General features: G+C 44.4%; 4 protein-coding genes across 6 annotated transcripts in view; 3 read left to right on the forward strand and 1 right to left on the reverse strand.

The window, feature by feature from the left end:
- LOC110501063 (SLIT-ROBO Rho GTPase-activating protein 1-like) overlaps positions 1 to 2,207 on the forward strand; it is a 30,639-nt gene extending 28,432 nt beyond the window's left edge. Inside the window, exon 23 of the mRNA XM_036957660.2 lies at positions 19 to 2,207. Within this exon, the coding sequence (XP_036813555.2) occupies positions 19 to 441 (423 nt within the window). The 3' untranslated portion in view covers positions 442 to 2,207. The remainder of the gene's footprint in view (positions 1 to 18) is intronic.
- A 351-nt stretch (positions 2,208 to 2,558) lies between these two features.
- On the reverse strand, positions 2,559 to 10,202 carry LOC110500251 (KICSTOR subunit 2). 2 transcript variants are annotated; one of them, XM_021577507.3, is made up of 4 exons: positions 10,100 to 10,202; positions 9,614 to 9,855; positions 4,714 to 5,002; positions 2,559 to 4,036 (listed from the first exon to the last, which is right to left on the reverse strand). In XM_021577507.3, the coding sequence occupies exons 2-4, from the start codon at positions 9,852 to 9,854 to the stop codon at positions 3,217 to 3,219; spliced, it is 1,350 nt and encodes a 449-aa protein (XP_021433182.1). In that variant the 5' UTR covers position 9,855; positions 10,100 to 10,202; the 3' UTR covers positions 2,559 to 3,216. The 2 variants fall into 2 exon arrangements, with proteins under 2 accessions (XP_021433182.1, XP_021433181.1); XM_021577506.3 differs by having other exon boundaries at positions 9,614 to 9,866; positions 10,100 to 10,166.
- Positions 10,203 to 10,861: 659 nt separating this feature from the next.
- LOC110500252 (protein mono-ADP-ribosyltransferase PARP12) lies at positions 10,862 to 20,345 on the forward strand. 2 transcript variants are annotated; one of them, XM_021577508.3, is made up of 8 exons: positions 10,862 to 11,282; positions 11,654 to 11,789; positions 12,928 to 13,192; positions 13,319 to 13,414; positions 15,631 to 15,757; positions 18,793 to 18,961; positions 19,330 to 19,450; positions 19,666 to 20,345. In XM_021577508.3, exons 1-8 carry the CDS (start codon positions 10,954 to 10,956, stop codon positions 19,764 to 19,766), a joined length of 1,344 nt encoding a protein of 447 aa, XP_021433183.3. In that variant the 5' UTR covers positions 10,862 to 10,953; the 3' UTR covers positions 19,767 to 20,345. The 2 variants fall into 2 exon arrangements, with proteins under 2 accessions (XP_021433183.3, XP_090070409.1); XM_090214283.1 differs by lacking the exons at positions 10,862 to 11,282; positions 11,654 to 11,789 and adding an exon at positions 12,401 to 12,772.
- A 1,923-nt stretch (positions 20,346 to 22,268) lies between these two features.
- Positions 22,269 to 26,768, forward strand: part of LOC110500253 (UPF0606 protein KIAA1549) — a 16,425-nt gene continuing 11,925 nt past the window's right edge. Inside the window, exons 1-3 of the mRNA XM_090214284.1 lie at positions 22,269 to 22,773; positions 23,479 to 23,718; positions 25,844 to 26,768. The exon at positions 25,844 to 26,768 is cut by the window's right edge and continues 662 nt beyond it. Of these exons, the coding sequence (XP_090070410.1) occupies positions 23,583 to 23,718; positions 25,844 to 26,768 (1,061 nt within the window). The 5' untranslated portion in view covers positions 22,269 to 22,773; positions 23,479 to 23,582. The remainder of the gene's footprint in view (positions 22,774 to 23,478; positions 23,719 to 25,843) is intronic.

Below are 26,768 nucleotides of genomic sequence, written 5' to 3' on the forward strand. Positions count from 1 at the left end.
GTTCCCTTTTCTCTGTAGGACATAGAGGAGAGTGTGAGTGTGGCTCTGGGGCAGCTGAGGCAGTTGGAGCGTGGGGGCTGCAGACCGGCTCCTGACGTGGTCCTGGACACTCTGGAGCAGGTTAAGAACAGCCCAATCACTGCCTGCTCCTCCGAATCGCCCAGCCCCCACAGCACCCCCTCCACCCCAGGGACTCCTGGTACCCCTAGTCCCCTCAGCCCTCTGAGCCCCCTCATTCCCCTCCCTGGCCCCCCTCCCGCACCCATCCGATCTACCAACCCCTCCCCCGACACCCTGGGCTCCTTCAAGCCCGTAGTGGGGGCTCCTCTCCGTATGGGAGCTCCGCTTCGCCCCCCGGCCTTGAGGCCGAAACCCCTGGTGCCGCCCAAGAGCAACACCCCCCCTCTGCCCCCGCTGCTGGACAAGTCCTGCACCATGTGATGAGCCAAACCAGGTCAAAATAAAGAGTGGGAGAACAGGGTACCTGCTTACTGTTTAGAAACCTGAACAAGGGTAGAAAGTGGTAGGACAGATCTGAAACAAACGGTTTTTATGTAGTAATACAAAATAATATATGATCTATGATATGCCATGATATTTATGTGTGTCGTCAGGTTGGTGTGTACTCTCTTCTTGGTGTGTAGGAGTTAACGTTCTCCATGTATCAAAGCATTTATCAAAGGGTAGCTGTGTAAAATGGGACTGCTGAATGGGAGAAGTACAAGGGAAAAAAGTATAAGCTAAAGCAAGCAGAAACCCTATCCTGTAAAAGAGATGTAGTCACAGATGTGTGGGAAGTGTAGTTCTCCTCCAGTGAAATGTAGTTTCAGTGACGTGAACGTTGACTATGTAATGACAAAAGGCTCCTCAGCTAATGAAGGTCTATCACCAAAAGGCTGCTGTGTTCTTAGTGTATTTCGATTGGCTGCTGCATCTACGAGCGATTTTCATTGGCGACGCGAAAGAAAAGGACAATGCGGAGTGAAGATGTGCCTGATGGGTCAAGGGAGGCTCACACAGAGTGGAAACATAAGGGCGGATGTCTGTGTGATCTTTTTAAAAATTATTTTCTATTTCACTTCGTTCCGCTGCTAAGCTCACTAATGCCTCAACCGAAGCCTCTCGAGGCATTGGTGACAAAACTCACGTTCTATTTAACCAATGTTCAGCTATTTAATGAATGTTCCAGTATTTAACGACTGTTAAGCTCTCTATTGAATGTTCAGTGGGCAATAATGTCACAGGGGCCGGCAGCGGCGTTAACCCTCACTACTAGAAAACCGCCTTCTCGTGTTCAACCCATACACACACAGGCCAGGTACACACACACAGGCCAGGGGAAATAGTTTGGAGGTACAGTGGTGGAGGGGGTTAGGAGTTTGTAGAGTACGTTTCCCTCGGCCTGTGTGTGTGTGTGACTTCTTTCCCCTTACCCTGTTTGTCTGTGGGTGTTTCCTCTGCCTGCCCTCGTTCTGTTCCTTTGTAAGTGCGATGGTGGATAAAATGATGGATTATTCATGTTTGCCTTTAGTAACAGAACATGTGCAGGACAGGGGTGCGTGTTGCTGGCAGTTGGTGTGTTTGGGAATATGGTGTATCTGGTTGTGTTAGACTGAAGTCACTAAATAACCTTAAGTTCACAGTAAGCAAACAGGCTGTGGGGCTTTTGAGTGTAAATGCCCAAAATACACTTGGAACAGCAGCACACTGAATGTGTCCTCTTTACTGGGTTGGGAACTGTTGCGTGTGTGTTTGAGCAGTACTGGGGATGTGTGTCTTTAAGAATGGGCTATGGGCGTGCATCGGTTTGTGTGTGTCAATGTGAAAGTGCCTTTTTTTTTTTACCCTCGTCTTTGTGGGGAGTTTTATCCACTCGCGCATGTCCCGAACAGAGAGCAGCAGCACTTAGAATGAAATAATCAAAGTGTTTAGTAGAAGACTGAATTATGAATCCTAGAGTTAATCTATTGTGACATTGCACTTTGATATATTGGGGAAATTGTGTACTTGGCATGTAGCATTATAACATGTGAACAGGTGCATTTTAAGGGACGTTGGTTTCTCTCTGAATGTGTCTGATAATTAAAGGAAATGGTTTAGTCTGTTGCTGTATCTGAAACTCCTGAGCTTCCTAAAGACAAGCTCTTATACCCAAGTGGATAGTATTGATGTTGTGTTTATATGATAAATAAAAGGGAAGAAATGAACAAGTGCGTTTTGGTTCGTCGAGCCTTATCACCTGCGGCGTGTGAGTGGGGTCGGAAAAGGGGATGGGACTGTCTGAACACTCACTAATGTCCGTATTTTATTTTTTTACCTTTATTTAACCAGGCAATTCAGTTAAGAACAAATTCTTATTTTCAATGACGGCCTGGGAACAGTGGGTTATAACTGCCTGTTCAGGGGCAGAACGACAGATTGGTACCTTGTCAGCTCGGGGGTTTGAACTTGCAACCTTCCGGTTACTAGTCCAACACTCTAACCACTAGGCTACCCTGCCGTCTTAAGTAGCTTCCGAAACATGTGAAAACACCTCTTATACACACACGTCATGCTGCTTTTTTTCTACAGTCGTCTCAACTTTATTCGGGAATTAAACGGCAAAATAAGTACAACTACATAAGATGACATTCAGTGAAACCAAATTAAGCACTTTTGTTAAAACGGTAAACAAACAAAAATGTTAAAAGTATACATAAATTAAGCAAAAGACTTCAGTACATAGCATCATTATATCCCTGAGAGGGATAGGAAGTTGGCTATCCTGTGTTGGAATAGAAACAGCGTAAACGTTCACTGTGAGAAGGCCACACTGCGTCTAAGAGTCAGTGACGCACATCTTTGGTCTGGAACTGATTTGGCAAAACAAACTAAAGGATTCAAAGCACGATGCTCAACAGAACCAACAGTTGGACCACGGGTTCAAGCCATTCTCTGATTTAAAACAAGCTAATGCTGAGGTTCTAATTATATTTTAAATATCAAGTCGTAAAGCAAAAGGTCCTGGCCACCCATTTTTAATAAGCTAAAACCAATCAGAATATTGCAACAATGTTACTCAATAAGCTTTCCTAATGATTAGACAACTTCGTCCATCCTGTCTTTCTACGGAACTGGAACAATCCATTGTTTCTCTTAACGATACACACACACACACTCTGCCCCTTTTATGGGGACAGTCAGTTTACGATGTATATGAAGTAGGGCATCTCTCTCTCAGCCTTTGGAGCCAGGTTTGAGGGTGCTGAATGGTTTGGAATTCCTCAGCGAGCCAGAGATCTCCTGCAGGAAGGCGGTGATGTGCGAGTCCTTCTCGGACTTCCTGCCATCGAAGATGACCACCAGGGTGAAGTGTGATTCTGGTCGGGTCAAGTAGTAAGTGCTCTGGACTTTGTCGTCGTAGAAGTGTACCACCTTGTCCAGCGTGTTGAGCTCCGCCTCACGGTCGCCCATCATCATGATGACGTTGGGCCAGTGCGTGAGTGGCCGCTCGCCCCCGGGAAGGGACACCACGGCGGGGAACTGCTCCACACCCTTGGGCGCCTCGCGGTACGAGTGCGGGTGGTGGTAGCCGTGGCCCTGGAAGCTGTCCAAGCCGCGGTTGTCGAACACCAGCGACACGTTGTTGGCATCGTGTTTGCGGATAAACGAACAGATCTTGCCGTGGTAATCGGGCGCCGTGCGTGCAGTCAGGGCCTTCATGTCTGCGGACACCGTCTGCCTGCTCAGCGCCTCATGGAAGTAGAAGCTGAATTTAGCCAGGAGCGCCCCCTGGAGGCGCTGCAGCCACACGTACAGGTGGGGTGGCTGCACGGCCTTCTGGGACTGGCCTCCGAACAGGTGCTTTCGGGTTTCCCTCTGGCGCTGGAAGAGCTGTCCCCAGGCTGTGAGCTTAGAGCTAGCCCCGTGCAGGCTGAGCAGGGCGGGCAGGAAGTGCCACTCTGACACCTGGGCCTGGCAGCGCAGGAGCTGTGTCACCACATCCACTTCTGTCTGGAAGCCCCCCTCCAAGCGGCCCAGGATGGGGTGGTGGAACCTGGGAGGAGGGAGGAGATGGAGGGGTCATTGGAGAGAAAGCTATATCAAATATAAGGGAGAAATGCTGCTGGTGTCAAGATGGTAGCCTTAACTGATCACACTCCACTACGAATCAATCGTGTTCACTATTCTGTAGGACCAATTATCCTAATGATAAATAGCCTCATTAGCACTAATGCTAATTAATATACTGTAAGAGATGGACTGTGGCCGTAGAACAGAATTGGATGTCTGGTGTTCTGTGCTGCTAAGGGTGTGTGCACTATGCACATTTGTGTGTGCGACTGGGTGTGGAGGTTCTGGCCCTGATTAGCAGTTAATATCCTGTGTATTCTCAGTGCTGATTACGTTTCCTGGCAGTGTCGACTGCTGTGTGAGAAAGTCACCTTCAACCCTGACTGCACAACCACCCATGTGTGCCAGATTGTGACTCGCTGCAGTGTGAACTGCGACTCCGCCGCACAGTGGGCAATTCTGTGTTGGGCTTGCTTTGGTTCCGGCTGAGCTCAATTTTACATCTGCTGATTTCAGCAGAAATCTCCCCTCCCCTGTCGTGCTCGCCCACCACCCGCCCCTTCCTCCCCATACTCTCGTTTCTGCAATTTCTCAGCCACTCACACACTATCACAGCCTGCACACACAGCTGAGCTTACACACATGGCACGTCCCACCCACCTGGAGCTGTACTTCTGCAGCACTGCCTCGAGGGTGGTGACCAGCTCCTCTGAGTTGATGTTCTTCTGGCTGCCCAGCGCATGCATCTTCTCGTACAGGTCAGCCATCTCCATGCGGGCCTGGGTGAAGTGGCACAGCTGCTCCGACAGGTGAGACAGCAGGTCCTCCAGGTAGGGTACGGAGCCTGGCTGGGCGTGGCGCCCCATGGTCACCACCTTCCTCAGCGCGTTGAACAGGGAGGTGTAGATGGTGCGGATGGAGTCCTTGCGGCTGAAGAACGACTGGCCGCCTGCAAGAGTGGGTTATGATCCTGATTAACATATTGGAGCAACTTAGAGAAAACAGTCCATGTTGGAAATTGTTGTTTGTGGAGCTATAACCTAACGTAGCTGATGTTTTAAAGTCCCAACAACCGAATTTTCAGGGGAAATGGAAACTGGGATAAATACGGTAAACATCCACTTCCACTTCCCCGTCAGTGTGGGGTAGACGTGATGTGCTGTCTTCTGTGGGTTTTATCGGCGGTTGGCATCTAACATTATGGTGCATTACCTCCACCCTCGTACAAGATCTCATTCTCCCTCTTTCCCTCTGATTCTGCCCACACTGTAGCAATACGTGCTCAACTATCTGTTTCCTGGCAATAATCACACTTTCCTATCACATTTAAAGTCTTATTCAACCGGCGGTGTCCCATCATTAATCTTGTAAAAAATAGCACCCTCTCTTCTGTTCCTTCCTGCCATCCTCCACTCCCAGACTTTCATCTGTACTTCAAATAAACACCTGCCCTCAGTATCTCTATTCCACTGTTCCTGCCATCGCTGCACCATCACTGTCCATATCAGGATTTTTGCCTCTGCCTTGCTCATTGAAACTACAACATCCCCACTACTAAGTGTTTGTTTAGCCAGTACATCAACTGCCTCGTTCCCCTCCACCCACACATGGGCTGGGACCCAAGTAAATCGTATCCTGCCATGGGTTTGTAGTACCTCAAAGCAGGTACTCAAACTCATCAACACTGAATGAATCAAAGTAAATAACTATTCTGGCTGGCTTGACTTCTTCCACCCACATCCAGACCAACAGTATGCCCATCAGCTCCGCCGTACATACAGCCAGATGATCTGTAATACGTTTCCTGGCTGCCACCCCACATTCCTGCACCACAAATGCTGACCCAGTGCATCCTGTCCTTGAATCAGTTTTGAACCATCTGTGTAAAGGGCCACAGAATCCTAATACACAGTATCCAGATGTCTATTAAACAAATCCGATGGATCAACACCCTATCTTTCTGTCGTCTCTCCAACACTTCTCAATCAACTAGGCAGGAGTAGCCATGGTGGACTTACAGGAAGCTACCATTCGACTAAACTCCAATGCATTTCAATTAACAGGTGTACCTTGTTAATTTGTGGAATTTCTTTCCTTAATGCATTTGAGGGAATCAGTTGTGCTGTGTGACAAGATATGGGTGGTAGACAGAAGATAGCCCTATTTGGTAAAATACCAAGTCCATATAATGGCAAGAATAGCTCAAATAAGCAAAGAGAAATGACAGTCCATCATTCCTTTAAAACAAAGGTCAGTCAATTCCGAACATTTCAAGAACTTTTAAAGTTTATTCAAGTGCAGTTACAAAAACCTTCAAGCACTATAATGAAACTAGCTCTCATGAGGACCGCCACAGGAAAGGAAGACCCAGAGTTACCTCTGCTGCAGAGGATAAGCTCATTAGAGTTTCCAGCCTCAGAAAGTGCAGCTCAAATAAATGCTTCACAAAGTTCAAATAACACATCTCAACATCAACTATTCAGAGGAGACTACGTGTATTAGGCCATCATGGTCCAATTGCTGCAAAGAAACCACTACTAAAGGACACCAATGTGAAGAGACTTGCTTGGGCCAAGAAACACGAGCAATGGACATTAGACTGGTAGAAATCTGTCCTTTGGTCTGATTAGTTGAAATTCAAGATTTATGGTTCCACTCGCCGTGTCTTTGTTAGATGTAGACGGATGATCTCCCCATGTGTGGTTCCCACCATGAAGCATGGAGGAGGTGTGATGGTACTTTGCTGGTGACACTGTCAGTGATTTATTTAGCGATCTGCCATCCCATGTGGTTTGGGCTTAGTGGGACCATCATTTGTTTTTCAACAGGACAATGACCCAACACACCTCCAGGCTGTGTAAGGGCTATTTGACCAATAAGGAGAGTGATGGAGTGCTGCATCAGATGACCTGGCCTCTACAATCACCCGACCTAAACCCAATTAAGATGGTTTGGGATAAGTTGGACAGCAACTCCTTCAAGACTGTTGGAAAAGCATTCCAGGTGAAGCTAGTTGAGAGAATGCCAAGAGTGTGCAAAGCTGTCATTAAGGCAAAGGAAAGCTTCTTTGAAGAGTAAAAAATATTTTGATTTGTTTAACTTTGTTACTACATGATTCCATGTGTTATTTAATAGTTGTGATGTCGTCACTATTATTCTACAATGTAGAAAATAGTACAAATAAAGAAAAACCATTGAATGAGTTTGTCTGGTACTGTACATGGTCCTCAATGAGGAATGCCCAGCCCCCCACTCCTTCCCCATCAAACAGCGCATCACATTTAGCACCTTCTTACACCTTACAACCTCCCATCACTCAATGTCTTCTGCCCAGGTCAGGTTAGTGTCAAAGTACACCACGAGGAACTGGAAGAACCCCACCCTCTCCAGGTTTCTTCCATATAACCTCAAGCATATATCATCTCCCACCTGGTAAAGAACAGAGTTCTCTACAGAGAACCTGAATCCCCACATTAATGCCCACCGCTCTACCTCATCAATCGCTTCCTGTACCTTCCTGACTATGTACAGTGCCTTGCGAAAGTATTCGGCCCCCTTGAACTTTGCGACCTTTTGCCATATTTCAGGCTTCAAACATAAAGATATAAAACTGTTTTTTTTGTGAAGAATCAACAACAAGTGGGACACAATCATGAAGTGAAACGACATTTATTGGATATTTCAAACTTTTTTAACAAATCAAAAACTGAAAAATTGGGCGTGCAAAATTATTCAGCCCCTTTACTTTCAGTGCAGCAAACTCTCTCCAGAAGTTCAGTGAGGATCTCTGAATGATCCAATGTTGACCTAAATGACTCCGTATAAATGCACCTGCACTGTGATAGTCTCAGAGGTCCGTCAAAAGCGCAGAGAGCATCATGAAGAACAAGGAACACACCAGGCAGGTCCGAGATACTGTTGTGAAGAAGTTTAAAGCCGGATTTGGATACAAAAAGATTTCCCAAGCTTTAAACATCCCAAGGAGCACTGTGCAAGCGATAATATTGAAATGGAAGGAGTATCAGACCACTGCAAATCTACCAAGACCTGGCCGTCCCTCTAAACTTTCAGCTCATACAAGGAGAAGACTGATCAGAGATGCAGCCAAGAGGCCCATGATCACTCTGGATGAACTGCAGAGATCTACAGCTGAGGTGGGAGACTCTGTCCATAGGACAACAATCAGTCGTATATTGCACAAATCTGGCCTTTATGGAAGAGTGGCAAGAAGAAAGCCATTTCTTAAAGATATCCATAAAAAGTGTTGTTTAAAGTTTGCCACAAGCCACCAGATGAAACCAAAATTGAACTTTTTGGCAACAATGCAAAACGTTATGTTTGGCGTAAAAGCAACACAGCTCATCACCCTGAACACACCATCCCCACTGTCAAACATGGTGGTGGCAGCATCATGGTTTGGGCCTGCTTTTCTTCAGCAGGGACAGGGAAGATGGTTAAAATTGATGGGAAGATGGATGGAGCCAAATACAGGACCATTCTGGAAGAAAACCTGATGGAGTCTGCAAAAGATCTGAGACTGGGACGGAGATTTGTCTTCCAACAAGACAATGATCCAAAACATAAAGCAAAATCTACAATGGAATGGTTCAAAAATAAACATATCCAGGTGTTAGAATGGCCAAGTCAAAGTCCAGACCTGAATCCAATCGAGAATCTGTGGAAAGAACTGAAAACTGCTATTCACAAATGCTCTCCATCCAACCTCACTGAGCTCGAGCTGTTTTGCAAGGAGGAATGGGAAAAAATGTCAGTCTCTCGGTGTGCAAAACTGATAGAGACATACCCCAAGCGACTTACAGCTGTAATCGCAGCAAAAGGTGGCACTACAAAGTATTAACTTAAGGGGGCTGAATAATTTTGCACGCCCAATTTTTCAGTTTTTGATTTGTTAAAAAAGTTTGAAATATCCAATAAATGTCGTTCCACTTCATGATTGTGTCCCACTTGTTGTTGATTCTTCACAAAAAAATACAGTTTTATATCTTTATGTTTGAAGCCTGAAATGTGGCAAAAGGTCGCGGGGGGCCGAATACTTTCGCAAGGCACTGTATGTCACATTTCTTCCCCTCTTCCATAAGGCCCCATAATCTGCAAATAATGACCTCCCCATATCCGGCCATAACTGCAAGTAAACATCATTGATTATGATTGAGAACAACAGAGGTCTAATCACGCTCCCCTGTGGTGTACCGTTATCAACCATTTAGCTGCCTGAGACTTCCTTACCCGGACAGACCTTCCAAATAGGAAATCCTTTATCCAGTTGTACGTTCTTCCTCCTACCCCCATAATATCAACGTTATGTGCTGCTGAATACATAAATCATAAAAATCTGGGCTTGTATCGCCACCTGCTGTTAGAAACCTACACTTCAACTTTATATTATGGAACGTGACTTTCTCGTCTGGATAATAACATCATGGTGATACTAGTCCCACTTGTGATAGGTCACATTAATTGCACTGAGGGGTGTCATTTTGCCACACCAATGAGTTTTGTAGTGCAACAAAAAAATGCATTTTCTGTCGGTGCTTCTTACCCAGTTTTTGTCCCAGGAACGTCATATTGTGATAGGCCTTCTCCGCTGCGGCAAGGTGTGCGAAGGCGGCGAGGAGAGCGGCCCAGATGGCCCCTGCGCTCTTGCTGCTGTCCTTCTCTTTCTCCACATAATCCTTCGCCCGATCGAACGAGAACATTCCGAGCTGCGTGAAGAAACTCTCCAGAATCGCCCGCTCACGAGGCACCGGCCGCAGTTCCTCCTCACGCGGAGCCTCCATCATGCTTTAGGATAGCTAACGTTAATACAGCAAGATAACATGTGAATAGAACATTTATTGCCGTACTAAACTGGTCGCATAATTGCTCAATACTACTGCTATCATGCTAGCTAAAGATCTAGGTAAAACAATTTAGCAACACCTCTCTCGTGTCAAACTGAATTTGTCAGAATGTATTGTTAATCCAGCACTGGCATAGAACAAACGAAATGTATAAAACATTATGCGGTAAATAAAATATTGTATACCAATTTAACTTGCTATTCCGTCGCCGCCATCTTGGTTTCAATTCACATCACAACACTACGGCAAAGCAGAAGGCGGAATCGTTGCAATCTGAACGTCTAGCGCCTTCTTCTGACTTGGAGGGGTTAAAAAAAAACAGTTACAGAAATACACTTGAATGGAAATATGAAAAAAAAGTGTTTAATTCCATCATTTTCGTTGGATAGAGCAGTGTTAATATTTAAGTACTTACCAAGTTGTAGGGAGAGTCATGCCACCCCTATGCCATGGGAACGAAAACCCATCTTGATTTACCTTACAAGACCTGCCAACGAGCACTCAATGTGATTTAATTTGTCTGTTAAAGTATCCTTGAACACTTTTCAGATTTCTGCGGTGAGTGTTAGCAGCATTTGACGTCAAACATAAACGACTGTTTTCAATACTCTGCTAAAACCTGACACCGCACATTTTTGCCACACAGCAAGAAGAAGAAGGTTAGGGTTATTGTTAAGGTTAACAAGGGTACTGGATAGCACTAAGCACTTTTTCATCTCACACTGTTAATCATTCACAGATGGATGAAATAATCCGTGACCACAGACCCAAAGAGAAAGGGGGAAATTATACCACAACTACCAATAATTTTTATCAACAGTATAATATTGGGGGCAAATCTAATTAATGTGTGGCTTATTGGTAACAGATGATTGCAAATAGAATGTTTGATATTTAGAACACTTTCCACTTTTATTTCTGTGATGCACTGAATTGAACGCGATCGCCCCTGCGTTGAGAAAGTAGAACTACTAGCACTGCCAATCTGTTGCTGGTTTTCTACTTCCGCCTTCTCATCCGCAAGTGAGAGGCACCAAAAATGTCCAGTTACTCCAGAGTAATTAATCATGCCACCAGTATATTATGCAGCAACAAAGGTTCCCTGGCCTTCCAGCAATTGTACAGGAAAGTATTCCAGCGTGTTGAAATAACTGAGGACGACTTTTGGTACATTGTAAAGAAGTGTTCTCGGTTTGTTGTGGTGCGGAACCGAGAGAGAACGGACGAATGGGGAACTGACTGTGTGATTGTCGCCAAAACGTCGCTGCGACTATGCAAAAATTACACAAAACAAGATTGCAGAGATTGCCAGGAGCTTCACCTTTGCAAATATTTTGTTTATGGAAACTGTAGATTTGGGAAAGGCAGGTAAGAGAAACCTCGACCCTGGTGAGTAATTTTTTACAAGGTTGAGGAGGGGAGTGGCTAGCTAGCAGCAGCATAGATGAGATGGCTATCACGCCCCTTTTATTCTGTATTGCTCAATTTGGACGAATAACACCTGCATCCTCTAGTCTAGTACACTAATGTGTGTAAGGTAGTGGTAGCACATTTATTATTATTATCATCAGAATGACCTATGTTTCCTTAAAGTCCTTGATTTGGAACAAGGCATATAATGATAATGAGTTTTCAGTAGCCTACACAAAAGCAAAATGATGCTTGATGTCTTTATGGTACGTTCCTGTCTGTTTACATACTCTACTCCGGTCTGTCTGTGTGTGCTGTTTTCTCTGTAGGAAGCAGTGCAAGTTCTCACATGACGTGCGTTCAGAGCATAACTACACGCTCCTGAGGGAGTGCACTCTGCATGAGCTGCACGAGGATGACTTGTTCCTGTTACTGCTGCAGAATGATCCCACCCTGCTGCCGGAGGTAAAACACATACGCACAGAAACAAACACACAGAGAATATACAGCACAGGCCTCTCCACTACTGACTAGAGCCCCACTACACACCTGGATGGAGCCTTACCAAGGCCTGGCGGTCTCCATTAAGAAATGAGCCCAGCTCAAATCCCTAGCATCTCTCCCTAAGCCCCTGTAGACTTTCATATACCCTTTCTCCCTTAGATGAATACAGTAGAAATGCAATGCTGTGTCCCATGCTCTCTTTGTATGTAAATTTGTCTCTCTTGATCCATGAAGTCTTGCTCCCTTAAGTAAAATGTGGGACGTTTCTGCATTACAGGTTTCTGCCCTCAGGGAGTGTAGCAGTGTTCTGGGTGCTCTTTGTCTACCAGCTCATGGGTAGAAGGCGTAGACCTCCTCAATCTTTCTCTTTTTCTCTCACTCTTTTATCTCTTACTCATTCTATCTCCCCAAAGAGGGAAGGACAGGAGTAGCTTACATCCTGTCATTCCAGGGAAGGGAATTCTGGATGAGTTTATAGGCAGGTTCAGTGAGAAGTGAATCCTGCACACTGATTGGACGATACCTCTTCGAACCAGATGCACCTGGAATCTGATTGGCCAACTATACGGAGGCCTCGGAGCCACAAACAAGTTACTCAACAAAAAAAGGAAAAAACGTGTGTTCAGTTGTCCGAGAGTAATGTTGGCTCATCCAGTCTAAACAAATATCACAGTAAATTCATGAAAATGTTTAAAAGACGAAACTAAAAAACAAAAAACACTACAAATACCACCACGTCCAGCCTAAAGCCCAATGTCGGAGAAGAGTGATCTGAGATGAAGACACCTTGGACCTGTGGGACTTCCTGTGTGCAAAAAAAAAAAAAAACTCAAGAAAAAATAAAGATTTTTATATATTTTTTTAAGAATACAAAAAAAAGGAAATATAAAAACTTACGCTGTTGATGTGGGTTTGTCCCCGGGAAGTATTCGTTACCCAAAGAGGTAAAGTAGAACTTCTTGGTGTGCGAGGTTAGATAATTTTGACGATGGCCATGTATTCTAAAGGCAACTGTTTGGCCACTCTCTGGTTGGCTATGTGTGACTGCATTGCCACAATGATTGTCTCTGACATTGTTGCTGTGTGTTCCTGACATCAGGTGTGCTCTCACTACAACAAGGGCTCCGGGCCCCATGGCGCATGTACCTTCAGGGATGGCTGCACCAAGATGCACATGTGCATGCACTTTGTGCAGGACGACTGCATGTTCGGGTCTAAGTGCAAGAGGCAGCACGTCATCGACCAGCATGGCCTTCGCATGCTGGAGGAGAGGGGCCTCAGCGGTGACATCATCAAAGACCTGCCTTTCGTTTACCAGAACCTCCACCGCCTCAACACACCCACTACACCCTACAATGCTAAAGGTACGGAATCCCTCACCTGGAGCGTGTGTGTTCTTTTGGCTTGATCTGCAGTGTTTATGCAACTGAGCTGTTCTCTTGGCCTGGTCTGCAGTATGTGTATAATCCCTCTGTATATGTGTGTATCAGAGCATGTAGGTGAGCTGGTCTCCAGGCCTGTGATCAAGAAAGAGGACAGGAAGGAGATTTGTCTGCATTTCATACGCAGGAACTGTAGATTCCAGGGTGAGCTCTCTTCTACTTGTTTTTATGTATTTTTGCCTGTTCAAATTTTATTTGTCACATGTGCAGAATACAACAGCCTTACCCTGAAATGCTTACTTACAAGCCGTTAACCAACAATGCAGTTCATGAAATGCAGTTAAAAAAACATTTACTAAATAAACTAAAGTCAAAAACGAAATTAAAAGCAACACAAAATTACATAATAATAAGGAGGCTATATACAGAGGGTACCGGTACCGAGTCAATGTGCATGGGTACAGGTTAGTCGAGGTAAGTTGTACATGTACAGTACCAGTCAAAAGTTTGTACACCTACTCATTCCAGGGTTTTTCTTTTCTTTTTACTATTTTCTACATTGTAGAGTAATAGTGAAGACATCAAAACTATGAAATAACACATATGGAATCATGTAGTAACCAAAAAAGTGTTAAACAAATCAAAATATATTTTATATTTGAGATTGTTAAAAGTAGTCACCATTTACCTTGATGACAACTTTGCAGACTTGGCATTCTTTCAACCGCCTTCATGAGGTAGTCACCTGGAATGCATTTCAATTAACAGGTGTACCTTGTTAATTTGTGGAATTTCTTTCTTTCCTTAATGAATTTGAGCCAATCAGATGTGTTGTGACAAGGTAGGGGTGGTATACAGAAGATCGCCCTATTTGGTAAAACACCACTGGCAAGCACAGCTCAAATGGGGAGGCAGAGTAGCCTAGTGGTTAGAGCGTTGGACTTAACCAAAAGGTTGCAAGTTCAAATCCCCGAGCTGACAAGGTACAAATCTGTCGTTCTGCCCCTGAACAGGCAGTTCCTAGGCTGTCATTGAAAATAAGAATGTGTTCTTAACTGACTTGCCTAGTTAAATTAAAATAAGCAAAGAGAAACGAAAGTCATTAGTTTGACATGAAGGTCAGTTAATCCAGAAAAGTCAAGAACTTTGAAAGTTTCTTCAAGGCAGTCACAAAAACCATCAAGCACTATGATGTAAATGGCTCTCATGAGGGCCGCCACAGGAATGCCACAGGTATGCCAGCAGCATACCACTGCTGGCTTGCTTCTGAAGCTAGGCAGGGTCCTGGTCAGTCCCTGGATGGGAGACCAGATGCTGCTGGAAGTGGTGTTGGAGGCACCCTTTCCTCTGGTCTTAAAAATATCCCAATGCCCAGTGCCGTCTTTCGGATGGGACGTTAAACAGGTGTCCTGACTCTCTGAGGTCATTTAAAGATCTCATGGCACTTATCGCCGGTGTCCTGGCTAAATTCCCAATCTGGTCACCTAATAATCCCCAGTTTACAATTGGCTCATTCATCCCCTTCCTCTCCCCTGTAACTATCCCCCAGGTCGTTGCTGTAAACTTACCTGGTAAAATAACGGATAATTAAAAAAGGAACACCCGGAGTTACTTCTGCTGCAGAGGATAAGTTCATTAGAGTTAACTGCACCACACATTGCAGCCCAAATAAATGTTCACAGAGTTCAAGTAACAGACACATCTCAACATCAACTGTTCAGAGGAGACTGCGTGAACCAGTCCTTCATGGTTGAATTGCTGCAAAAAAACACTACTAAAGGACACAAATGAGAAGAAGAGACTTGCTTGGGCCAATAAACACGAGAAATGGACATTAGACCAGTGGAAAGCTGTCCTTTGGTCTGATGAGTCCAAATTTGAGATTCTTTGTTCCAACGCAATGTGACACGTAGAGTAGGTGAACGGATCATCTCCGCATGTGTGGTTCCCACCGTGAAGCATGGAGTAGGAGGTGTGGGGGTCCTTTGCTGGTGACACTTCAAAACTCTTGGAAAAGCATTCCTCGTGAAGCTGGTTGAGAGAATGCAAAGTGTGCAAAGCTGTCAAGAGAAAGGGTGGCTACTTTGAAGAATCTAAAATCTGTTTTGATTTGTTTAACACTTTGTTTGGTTACTACATGATTCCATATGTGTTATTTCATAGTTTTGATGTCTTCACTATTATTCTAATAAACACAGAGTAGCAGCAGTGTAAAAACAAAGGGTGGGGGAAGGTCAATGTAAATAGTCCAGGTGGCCATTTGATTAATTGTTCAGCAGTCTTATAGCTTGGGTGTGGAAGCTGTTAAGGAGCCTTTTGGACCCAGACTTGATGCTCCGCTGTTGGTATATGTCTATGCTTTTGGTATGTTTGGTTGTGGTTCTCGCATGCTTGTTTGTGTAATGCATTTGTGTGCCCAGACCAGTGTATCCGTGTGCATTTTAACCTGCCTTATAAGTGGGAGGTGTTTGATGGGAACAACTGGATACACCTGCATCACACTGAGGACATCGAGAGAGCCTTCTGTGATCCCCGGAACACACACAGGTCAGGGTTCACCACTGCCCACTAAAGTTAAAAGTGGACTCTTGTGCACCTTTTCAAACCAATATGTTTTCCCGCCAACTTTATCATCCTGCTAACTTTTATTTACGCGAACTGACCTAGTCATGATTGAGGTAAAGTTCTGCCTATGGCTTAGTACAAAATGTAGCCGTAATGCTGAGGCGGCATTGGCGCGCACTATGCTCTTAAAGGAAAATCCCACTTAAAATACTGTCTGTATTTTTCTATTATGAAAGTTATGTAACTTGAAAGCTTGATTGCTGACATGAAAAACATTTTGGGACTATGTCAACAATGGACCAATGATGGTTGCTAGGCAGCGCCCTTTCTACTTTCCTCCTGGCAGTTCTAAACTTTGCGAGGCATGTCACTTCACCCATCTCTTTACATAACCCACTACATTAACTGTTTTCTTAACCACAACTGGATGGATCTATATATAATTTCTTTGGGAATAAACATCACTGAATTGAAAGGCATTAAATTGTTGCTTACTGAAACTCCGAAAGTCATCAAATTGTTATACTACATTTGAAGCATAGCCTACCCGTTATAATATTCATATGTGTAAACATACTGAATTATAATTGGATGCATTTTACCGCCGTATCATACTGTGCTATGATTGGTTAAGACCACCCAGGTGGTTAGGTCATGGCAGTTGATCATGGTTGGAGATAAGTGAACATGCAAGTTGTAGCTAGCTAATAAAAGAGCTACGTTAAGAAATATCCCGTAGTACTGCATTTTATTATTTTGTACAAAGCGTGCAAAACAAGACACCCGTGTGTAGTCAACTATTTCAGCGCCGTTTTGTGCGGCTTTGAGACAAGCGTGGGGACTCTTGATAAATCAATCAATCAATGTCAGATTTTTATTTTCACTGAATCTCCATTTGGATATGGGTTAGGCTACAATTAGGCTGTGGAAACGTTAGCTAAGTTTAGGTGGGTGTTGCTTATGATCATCTTGTTTAGTTGACTCATTCATTAGCACTGATCAGAACATTTTGCCAGTATGTGATGTACAGTGCCTTGCGAAAGTATTCGGCCCCCTTGAACTTTGCGACCTTTTGCCACATTTCAGGCTTCAAACATAAAGATATAAAACTGTATTTTTTTGTGAAGAATCAACAACAAGTGGGACACAATCATGAAGTGGAACAACATTTATTGGATATTTCAAACTTTTTTAACAAATCAAAAACTGAAAAATTGGGCGTGCAAAATTATTCAGCCCCCTTAAGTTAATACTTTGTAGCGCCACCTTTTGCTGCGATTACAGCTGTAAGTCGCTTGGGGTATGTCTCTATCAGTTTTGCACATCGAGAGACTGACATTTTTTCCCATTCCTCCTTGCAAAACAGCTCGAGATCAGTGAGGTTGGATAGAGAGCATTTGTGAACAGCAGTTTTCAGTTCTTTCCACAGATTCTCGATTGGATTCAGGTCTGGACTTTGACTTGGCCATTCTAACACCTGGATATGTTTATTTTTGAACCATTCCATTGTAGATTTTGCTTTATGTTTTGGATCATTGTCTTGTTGGAAGACAAATCTCCGTCCCAGTCTCAGGTCTTTTGCAGACTCCATCAGGTTTTCTTCCAGAATGGTCCTGTATTTGGCTACATCCATCTTCCCATCAATTTTAACCATCTTCCCTGTCCCTGCTGAAGAAAAGCAGGCCCAAACCATGATGCTGCCACCACCATGTTTGACAGTGGGGATGGTGTGTTCAGGGTGATGAGCTGTGTTGCTTTTACGCCAAACATAACGTTTTGCATTGTTGCCAAAAAGTTCAATTTGGTTTCATCTGACCAGAGCACCTTCTTCCACATGTTTGGTGTGTCTCCCAGGTGGCTTGTGGCAAACTTTAAACTACACTTTTTATGGATATCTTTAAGAAATGGCTTTCTTCTTGCCACTCTTCCATAAAGGCCAGATTTGTGCAATATACTTGTTGTCTTATGGACAGAGTCTCCCACCTCAGCTGTAGATCTCTGCAGTTCATCCTTAGTGATCATGGGCCTCTTGGCTGCATCTCTGATCAGTCTTCTCCTTGTATGAGCTGAAAGTTTAGAGGGACGGCCAGGTCTTGGTAGATTTGCAGTGGTCTGATACTCCTTCCATTTCAATATTATCGCTTGCACAGTGCTCCTTGGGATGTTTAAAGCTTGGGAAATCTTTTTGTATCCAAATCCGGCTTTAAACTTCTTCACAACAGTATCTCGGACCTGCATGGTGTGTTCCTTGTTCTTCATGATGCTCTCTGTGCTTTTAACGGACCTCTGAGACTATCACAGTGCAAGTGCATTTATACGGAGACTTGATTACACACAGGTGGATTGTATTTATCATCATTAGTCATTTAGGTCAACATTGGATCATTCAGAGATCCTCTCTGAACTTCTGGAGAGAGTTTGCTGCACTGAAAGTAAAGGGGCTGAATAATTTTGCACGCCCAATTTTTCAGTTTTTGATTTGTTAAAAAAGTTTGAAATATCCAATAAATGTCGTTCCACTTCATGATCGTGTCCCACTTGTTGTTGATTCTTCACAAAAAAATACAGTTTTATATCTTTATGTTTGAAGCCTGAAATGTGAGAAAAGGTCGCAAAGTTCAAGGGGGCCGAATACTTTCGCAAGGCACTGTAGTGGATTATTTTGCTCTTGCAGTCATTTAGTAGCCTTGTCCTACCTGACCAAAATATTGTGACTTGTCTTAATCAGTGTGATTTTCTGTAGGCTATATTTGGTTAATGCTCATAAAATAAAAAATCGTCCTCCCTCATCTTAAACGGCATCGACCGCCCACATGTACTCTCTCTTAAACTTGCCGGCATGTGCACAGGATATATAAAAGGCTTATCCAAGCAAGAATGTGGTAAAAAATTTGACTGTTTTAATTGGGTTCTAAAAAACATTTGCAGATTTATTTATTTTTTACAGGCAACATACCATAAAGTCTGACTGTAAAATGAAAATAATCCATGAACATCTCTCTCTCTCTCTCTCTCAGTCCAGGATCTCGGCCAGTAGACTTCCTAACGATGACACAGGAGTCGGACCCCGTGCGGCGCCTCTCCACGGTTTCCTCGGTAACAAAGCCGGCTCACTACATCCTGACCACTGAGTGGCTGTGGTACTACAAGGGCGACCACGAGAACTGGATTGAGTTTGGAAGACCTGTGAGTCTGGAGGGAAAATGGGAGGCATTGAGTTTTGCGGTTGTTGTTTTGTTGTTGATATGGTTGTGAGGATTCTGTGATGTTAAGTAGTGGTGCTGTTCTGGTTGAGTTACAGTTTAAGAGAATTCGGTATTGATAAGAGCTTGGATTCAATGCCAGGCACTCTATAGAGCAGCGCATTACTCTTGAGTTTTAATTTAGCATGAGCCCACATGCGCAGCGTTTACCGTTAATTCTATCTCCTGCGAACGTCGGGAAATTACCATTAAAAGTTGCGTTGTCGGCTGTCCAGTGTGCTACTCTATAAAATGCCTTGGATTGAATCCCGGCCTAAGTATGTGGTGGTGTTGCGGTTGTCTTGCGGTCAGGACGATAAACAGCGTATGACCTCCCTCTCGTCCCGGGAGCTGGAGGAAGCGTACCTGGCAGACGGATCTGCTGAGGTCACCATTATGAAAGGTCACCGCAACTACTACCTCAGTTTTCAAGGTAAAGCCCTTAGTACATCCCCAACATACACCTGCACTAAAATAGCTTAAATAAACCCGATCAATATGTTTATATCAAAACATACAGTGATCAGGACGAGGTGTCATTCATCTTTGAACTCCTCTTTTTTTCTACCCTTCCTTTCTCTTCCCTACCCTCATTGCCTCTGCCCCTCTCCTCATCAACTTGTCCTCCACTTTCACACCTTCCTGCAGACATGTACCAGCGGAACCCCAAACACAACACCAAAAGGAGGGTGCGTCGCCGACCACGCTTCATCTCCATCATGGAAGTGGAGAACAAGACTGCACCGTAGAGAGAGAGAAGGGAGAGAGAGAAAATAAAGAGGAGGAATAAATGTGCAGATCTGTTCCTCTCTGAATGAATGGAGTACCTTTACTCTGGATCTGGTGAGTGGGGATAACTTGGACTGGCTGACAGTCACCCTAATACAACACAGTATGTAAGTCACTCAATACCACAGGAATACCACAGGGATGACTACTTGGTACAGCCATACAGCCATGAAGAGCCAGCAACAGGAAATCACAGTGTGTTGCTAATTTATTTCAAATAATGTTACTGATGTAATATGCATTTTGTTAGCAATTACTTTCTTTTTTTTGCTCATTGGAAAACCCGGTGCTCTCAGATGGTGTCTGTTTTTACGTTTCCTGTAATCAAGTATCAATACTTAAATACAACTCGTATTTTATGTACAAACTGTCTGACTGTAGACAAATGAGGAAGTATTTAAATGTTTCTGTGTATTTTAACATTTGGAATATCTATCACGTTTTGAGTTCATCGCAGTCTAGTATATAACTCTATTCCCTAGCATGCATCTCTATATTTATGTAAAGATGAAGATGTGATAATAAAACTATAGACTGGTCTGGCATGTTTATTTGTGGAATCATTTTTCTACATGTCTATTTTCTGTTACTCAAGACCATACTCAGATTTTCATGTCTCCCCATATTTAACATAATTATTTACACAGAAGCCTTATTATGAACATCATTTGGCCCTAATATTCTAAATGAAAACCATATCGATCAGCGTTTCTTAAAGTATGGGTCGCGGACCTGTTAATGGTGGGTCGCGACGTAAATGTATAATTATGTCATTAATTGAATTAGTTTGGCCAAGTGCGACTGCGCTCTCTTATCCACAGTCTGCTCAGTTTGGGGAGAGGTTGTAGAGGGAGATGCCCATGTGCTTCGCGGTTTACTGGATCTTTTTTCTGCAGTTTTCTTGAAGATCACTCCGCGACCCACACCCTGCAGCGCTGTAGTTCAAACCACTGACTTGTTATTCACACTCGCCATCACTAACCGCTGTCATGAAATGGATTCCAGCTAGCCACCAGTTCTGACTGAGCACAATTGTCATGAAACGCAAATACAGTGATGACTATTTGTCTCTTTCATACAAACTTTGAGAAATAAAGAGGAGCACCCACAATGTGTTTTGTGTGGGGAAGTGCTTAGTAATGAGGCTCTCGAAACGAACAAATTATTAAAACGACACGTCCTGACCAAACATCTAGGCACAACATGACAGTAAACCCAAGGAGTTCTTTCAGAACAGGGCAGAATGCTTCAGGAAACCGTGCTTCGAAAGTGGAAAAGTCAACTAGAAAGGCTTTGTCATTTTATAACTGGTGACGAAAAGCAGAAATAAGGGAGTACTATCTCTCATAGCAGTAGATATGAGTTTCTCTTTCAAAAGATCCCGTCCCTTGTAACGTTATACAGCTAATAGCTAACGTTAGCCAAAGCAAACTAACTAGCTGCTGAAAGTACAACCCTAAAAAACAGTACAGATGAAGATGAAAAGTTCAGGCCTACTGTACAATCTACTGTATTGTTGAAAACAAGTCTAGGTTGTAACTGTTGCTGTTACAAGTAATCATTTTTATTCTGAACTGGAATAAACTGATTGAGGCAAGATGCTTTTTGAGACGAACAATCTGGGTTGCTCATCTGCAGCAGGAAGCGGTCTCCTGCCTGACTGAGTGAGCAGTAGATGTTCTGATCCAGTTTGGCACCACATACCTATGCAAGTCAGGGTTCTCAAGTACAGAAACAGTGTCAATGCTGAGCATGACCTCAGTGTTGCACTGTCAAAAACTGAGCCCAGAATAGACATGCTTGTTGAAAACTTCAGCCAGCCACACACCTCTCATTACCACTGTGTGTGTTTTCTGGTCTAAATCTGTGTTAGGTGATAAATCAGTTTATTCCAGTTCAGAATGAGAAAAAAAATGTATTTTAAGAGCTAGAGTTCCAACCTAGACTTTCTATCAACAATAATTTATACAGTAAGATGTACAGCAGGACATACTTTTTTAAATATGTACTGCTACTTAGGGTTGCACGATCAAAAAGCCTGTGTGTATGTTCTGTTATACATCTGTGTGATGTGATCAATCCGTTTATTCCAGTTCAGAATAAAATCGTTTATTGTATTTTAACAGCAACAGTTCCAACCTAGACAGGAATGTAAGAGTGTTTTTAATGGGGAAAAAGAAACATTAAAATATATTTATGGGTATTTCATTGTTATTTGTTTTTGTCTATATTGCATTTTTTAGCCATAATGGCAATTACATTTTCCGATATTTACGTATAGTTGCATATTTTCCTAAGCTTGGGTCCCAGGAAAACACAGAATTTCTCATTTGTGTCCCAGGCTGAAAAAGTTGAAGAACCCCTGATATAAATCCATGATTCACAAGGGCCTATGCCTTGCATCAATAAGGACAAGTTAACCGTTATTTTGAGTGGCATTCTCCCAGCCAATGACCAGGTATGTTGGCACACGCATTTGAGGAACACCAGGGGTGTTGCAGCGAAGACTGCTGCAAAATCATCCAAGCGATGCGCGTCTCCCAAGAATAAACCCAATTATGGCGTGCTCATGATTTGTGTGTAGAATCGAATGTCATGTTTGGGTATTATGGACTGTGAATTACAGGCGCAAAGACAAATTCCTATTTGATGCGGACAGTATGATACTCAGACGTGTCTAGAATCTCAGGTTCTCCAGTGATGGGCGCTCGAGTGTGTGACGTTTCACCGGGAGACGATCACAATGTATGAACACGGCGCGGCTTACGTTCAAGTCGTCGGCCGCGAACAGATTCAATAATTACTGGCGACATTGGGAGTTATTTTTCTAACGGAAAAAAATGGTTTTTAGGTTCTGCATTTTGCAACATAGTACATTTGTTCGTTCTCTCTCCTTGTCGGTGAGCGCGCGGCCGCATGGGCCTGGGAGATGCGTGACGCGCCTGTACCGCGTCTCCTGGATGGCAGGTAGGCTCCATCACATCTCTGTGAAAAAAATAGGCTATGGAAAGAAAGAAATGCGGCGACTGCTATAGGCTAACTGTTTGTGTGTTTGAGAGATTTCGATTAGGCTTTTTCCTTTTCTTTCAGTTACACGTAGGTTAGTTTAATATTGTCGGCCGATTGTCAGCATTCAGTCTTAAAAAGGCTTCAGAATTTGAGCTATTAACAGCTCGCGCTTGCCGCCCTTTTTATCACTAAAATGTATCAATTTGTCTATTTCTGCGAAAGTGTAGGCATTTTGTGGGGAAATGTAAAAATGTCCACTAAACGAGGTGTCATAATGATAAAGATGGGATAATAAGCTGGGAATTGTGTCATGACCGACGGTATTATAGGTTAATTAGGATACAGCAACTAAATCCGTTGTCGCCTATCGTTTCATGGGCTATTTTAAATTGGCTTAATAAAAAATATTAAAAAAATTAGCCGTACCATGGCTGTCAGATTTGTGAGATGCATGATGTTTGTTGGCAGACGTGGCCTAGTATAAGCTCCCCAATAATGGGGTCAGCCAGCCAGCCAGCTATCAAATGTGACAGGACACTGGTAAGGCAGCCCGTCTACTGCTTTAATAGGCTAGTTAAAAATAGGCTTAACCCATTAAATGTTTCTATACGATGAAGATATTTTTATTACAAGGCCTTAATCTAAATAGATTTGTATTATTAGATATTTGCATATAGGGACTCCTGGTCGCCAGAAAGCATGCAATGATGATGCTGCTATAGAGGAGAGATGGCATCGCACGTGTGTGATGTGACTACTCCCGTGCCATGGAAAGTCTGATCCTGATGAGCACGGGTTCGAGGATGTGCCACGGAGCCTCTCAGGGCGTCCGCACTTATTGCGCGCATCTGCTGGTAGCTTCCTTGCTGATGTCCATGACGATGTCAAGCTCACCTGTTGCAGGTAACCAGCATTTAATTTTCTTACCCTCATAGGCATTGGTGGCTTTGACTCTGAATGATAAGAATTACTGTTCCACACCTGGTTTCATCAAGGTACACTGAGAGATGTGGCCAGTATTTGACTTGTCCTTGACTTTTGGAGCTGTCCTTGGTGCTGAAAGCACCAACTTCCATATTCACCCCCATCTCCTCGCCTCCTGTTTTTCCATCCTTTTACCTCTGTCTGTCCATTCATCCTCCTCCATCTCTCAGTAACTTGGTTATGTCGTCAGGGACAGCTGGACAGTGGATGCCTACACACACAGTCACCCCTCAGTCAGTCCCACTCACTGGCCTTGAGGCATCACACACACACACACTGATACAATCACACACACATACGGCGCATACAAGCACCCACTCAAAGTCAAATATATCCTGACTTAAAATAAAGAAATCTGTGGGCGGCTGCGTGACAGGGGCAGACGGACTACTTCCTGGTGATGAAGGATGTTTAGCACTGCTGATTGGATCATTGTCATCAAAGCCATGTGGATCGACCGAAGGGTGCTGCATGCTATTCTTAGAAACGCAAGTCTTTACTCTCATCTATCTTCATTCCTGCAGTCTCGCTCTTTCTTTCTCTTCCCTCTGCATTACTCTTCCCCTCTCTAATTCTATTTCTTTGTATGTTTTCTTCTCCCTTGCTCTCTCCATCACTATCTCCCTGTCTGAATCAATGTGTGTGTGTGTGTGTGTGTGTGTGCGTGCGTGTGCGCGTGATTTGATCCTGCTGTTGGCTGGGATGCCTCTGAGCTGTGTGCTGTGTCTGCAGCATACCAATGAGCTCGCCGCCACACAGCACGTGACACTGCCGCAAAGCACGGCAGCGCCTAGTCAAGGCTAGGATGAGGAGGAGGCAGGGTGCTTGCTGTAATGTAACTTACTGTACTGCCGAGTGTGTGTGTGTGTGTGTGTGTGTGTGTGTGTGTGTGTGTGTGTGTGTGTGAGTGAGAGGGGATGGATGAGGAGCAGGGAGAGCAAGGAGATTGTTACCTTAACTAAAACAGAATAAATTAACAATCTTAGAGTGACCTGGTTATTGTTATCATACATCTGCATTATAGCGCTTTGTGTTACAGTATATTGTACTTAAAATTATGATAAATGAACTGGGTGTTTCTCTATGCCTTTGTGTGCGTGTACGACTCTTCATTGTCATGTTGAGTGAGGATTGTGTGTGCAGGGCCGACCCTACAAATAAGCAACAGTCGGGGTCTCAATTTACTGTTGAGAGTTAGAATAATAATACACAAGGTGCCATTTTGAAATTTGGTAGTGCATCAGCAGTTTTCCTCTTATGTCAGTCACTCAGTTAGCCCATGTCAGCTAACATTTTATAAATTGCTAGGTAAGTTAGTTAGCCAGCTGTCTAAACATTGTAGTAGTCATGGACAAATTACCGACCGAAATGCAGGGCATGTGCCCAGGGGCCCTGACCTCCAGGGGGCCCCCATTGATTTTGTTAGTCACTCACCCAGAAAATGTATTAATATATCATAAGTGATGGCAAAATGTGTAGAATTGCTGGAAATTAGCTTTTAAAACAGAATAAAAATTAATTAACTTTTTATTAAAATGTGTATAAATTGCAGGAAACTTGGTTTAAAACTGCACAGTTTCTCCCTACCCCATGACAAAATGTGTAAAATGGCAGAAAGATGTATTTAAAACTGTAAAACAATCTCTACTCATGTCAAAAGGGGCAGAGAGGGGCAGACGCATGTTTTGCCCATGAGATGGTCACACAACCAAATCTCACTTAGGGGCCCCTAAAAGTCTAGGGTCGGCTCTCTCTGTGTGTGTGTGTGTGTGAGATCAGTGCTGGGCTCTATCCTCTGCTCGTAGTATTCTCTAGCTCAGCTTTAACTAGGTCCCTCAGCCACCAGCAGGGATTCTGCTCAGCCTGCTGTGTTCATACATAAATTTTAACCACGCACACATGTACACGGCCCTGCGAAAGACTAGTGTCCTTTCCAGGGGGTGTACTTGTACATCAAGCTGCCTCACACTACAGAAACAGGAGAGGCTCCTGCACTATGGGCCATTATGGACATGTGTTGTGACTGTAGTTTATCTCTCCACAGGCGGTGTAGACTCCAACGGAACGACAGCAGCACGGTCGTCATCACGGTCATCATCGTCACCCTCTTCCAGATGGCCAGGTGCCAGCCCACCCAAAGACACTGGTCACCCTGGTAACACTGACGCTGCCTCAGTGGATGATGAAGCTCAGGGCATACACCTCCTCCTGAGACCCCCGGACCTGCTGTCCCCCAGTCAGCCCCCTCCTCTTTCCCCCCACAGCCAGCCCACCCTCACCCCTCCTCCGCCCTGGGAGCACGCCCCCTCCCTAGAGGAGGCCTGGGGCTCCGGAGACTACCTGGAGACGCTCTCCTTCATGGACCCAGAGGGGGAGGAACTGGCCCTGGCCACAACCTTACCCAGCCACACCTATGACCCTGACGACGGGGCCTCCTACGACACCTCCTTCCCCTCTCGCCCAACACTCCCGCTGTCTTCCAGCCTCCTCCGACCCTCTACGTCCCTCACCTCCCCCCTCCAGGAGGGCCTCCCCTTCACCCACCCTGCTGAACCTGAGGGATACCCTCCCTGGGATGAAGAAGACTACGACCTGGGGGACATGTTTCCTCTGGAGCCCACGGAGCTGCTGCTGCCGGATATGAACAGTATGGAGTACTACACCAATCTGCTGGCCAGAGAGAGAGATGAGGAGAGGAACAGAGAGAGGGAACGGGAGAGAGAGAGGGAAAGGGAGCGAGAGCGTGAGAGAGAGAGGGAAAGGGAGCGAGAGCGAGAGAGGGAAAGGGAGCGAAAACGGGAGAGAGAGAGGGAAAGGGAGCAAGAACGAGAGAAAGAGAGGGAAAAGGAGCAAGAACAGGAGAGAGAGAGGGAAAGAGAGCAAGAACAGGAGAGAGAGAGGGAAAGGGAGCAAGAACGAGAGAAAGAGAGGGAAAAGGAGCAAGAACAGGAGAGAGAGAGGGAAAAGGA

The sequence above is a fragment of the Oncorhynchus mykiss genome, chromosome 21, assembly GCF_057628025.1.
Source record: "Oncorhynchus mykiss isolate SJ-2025 chromosome 21, ASM5762802v1, whole genome shotgun sequence".
Taxonomy (NCBI): Eukaryota; Metazoa; Chordata; class Actinopteri; order Salmoniformes; family Salmonidae; genus Oncorhynchus; species Oncorhynchus mykiss.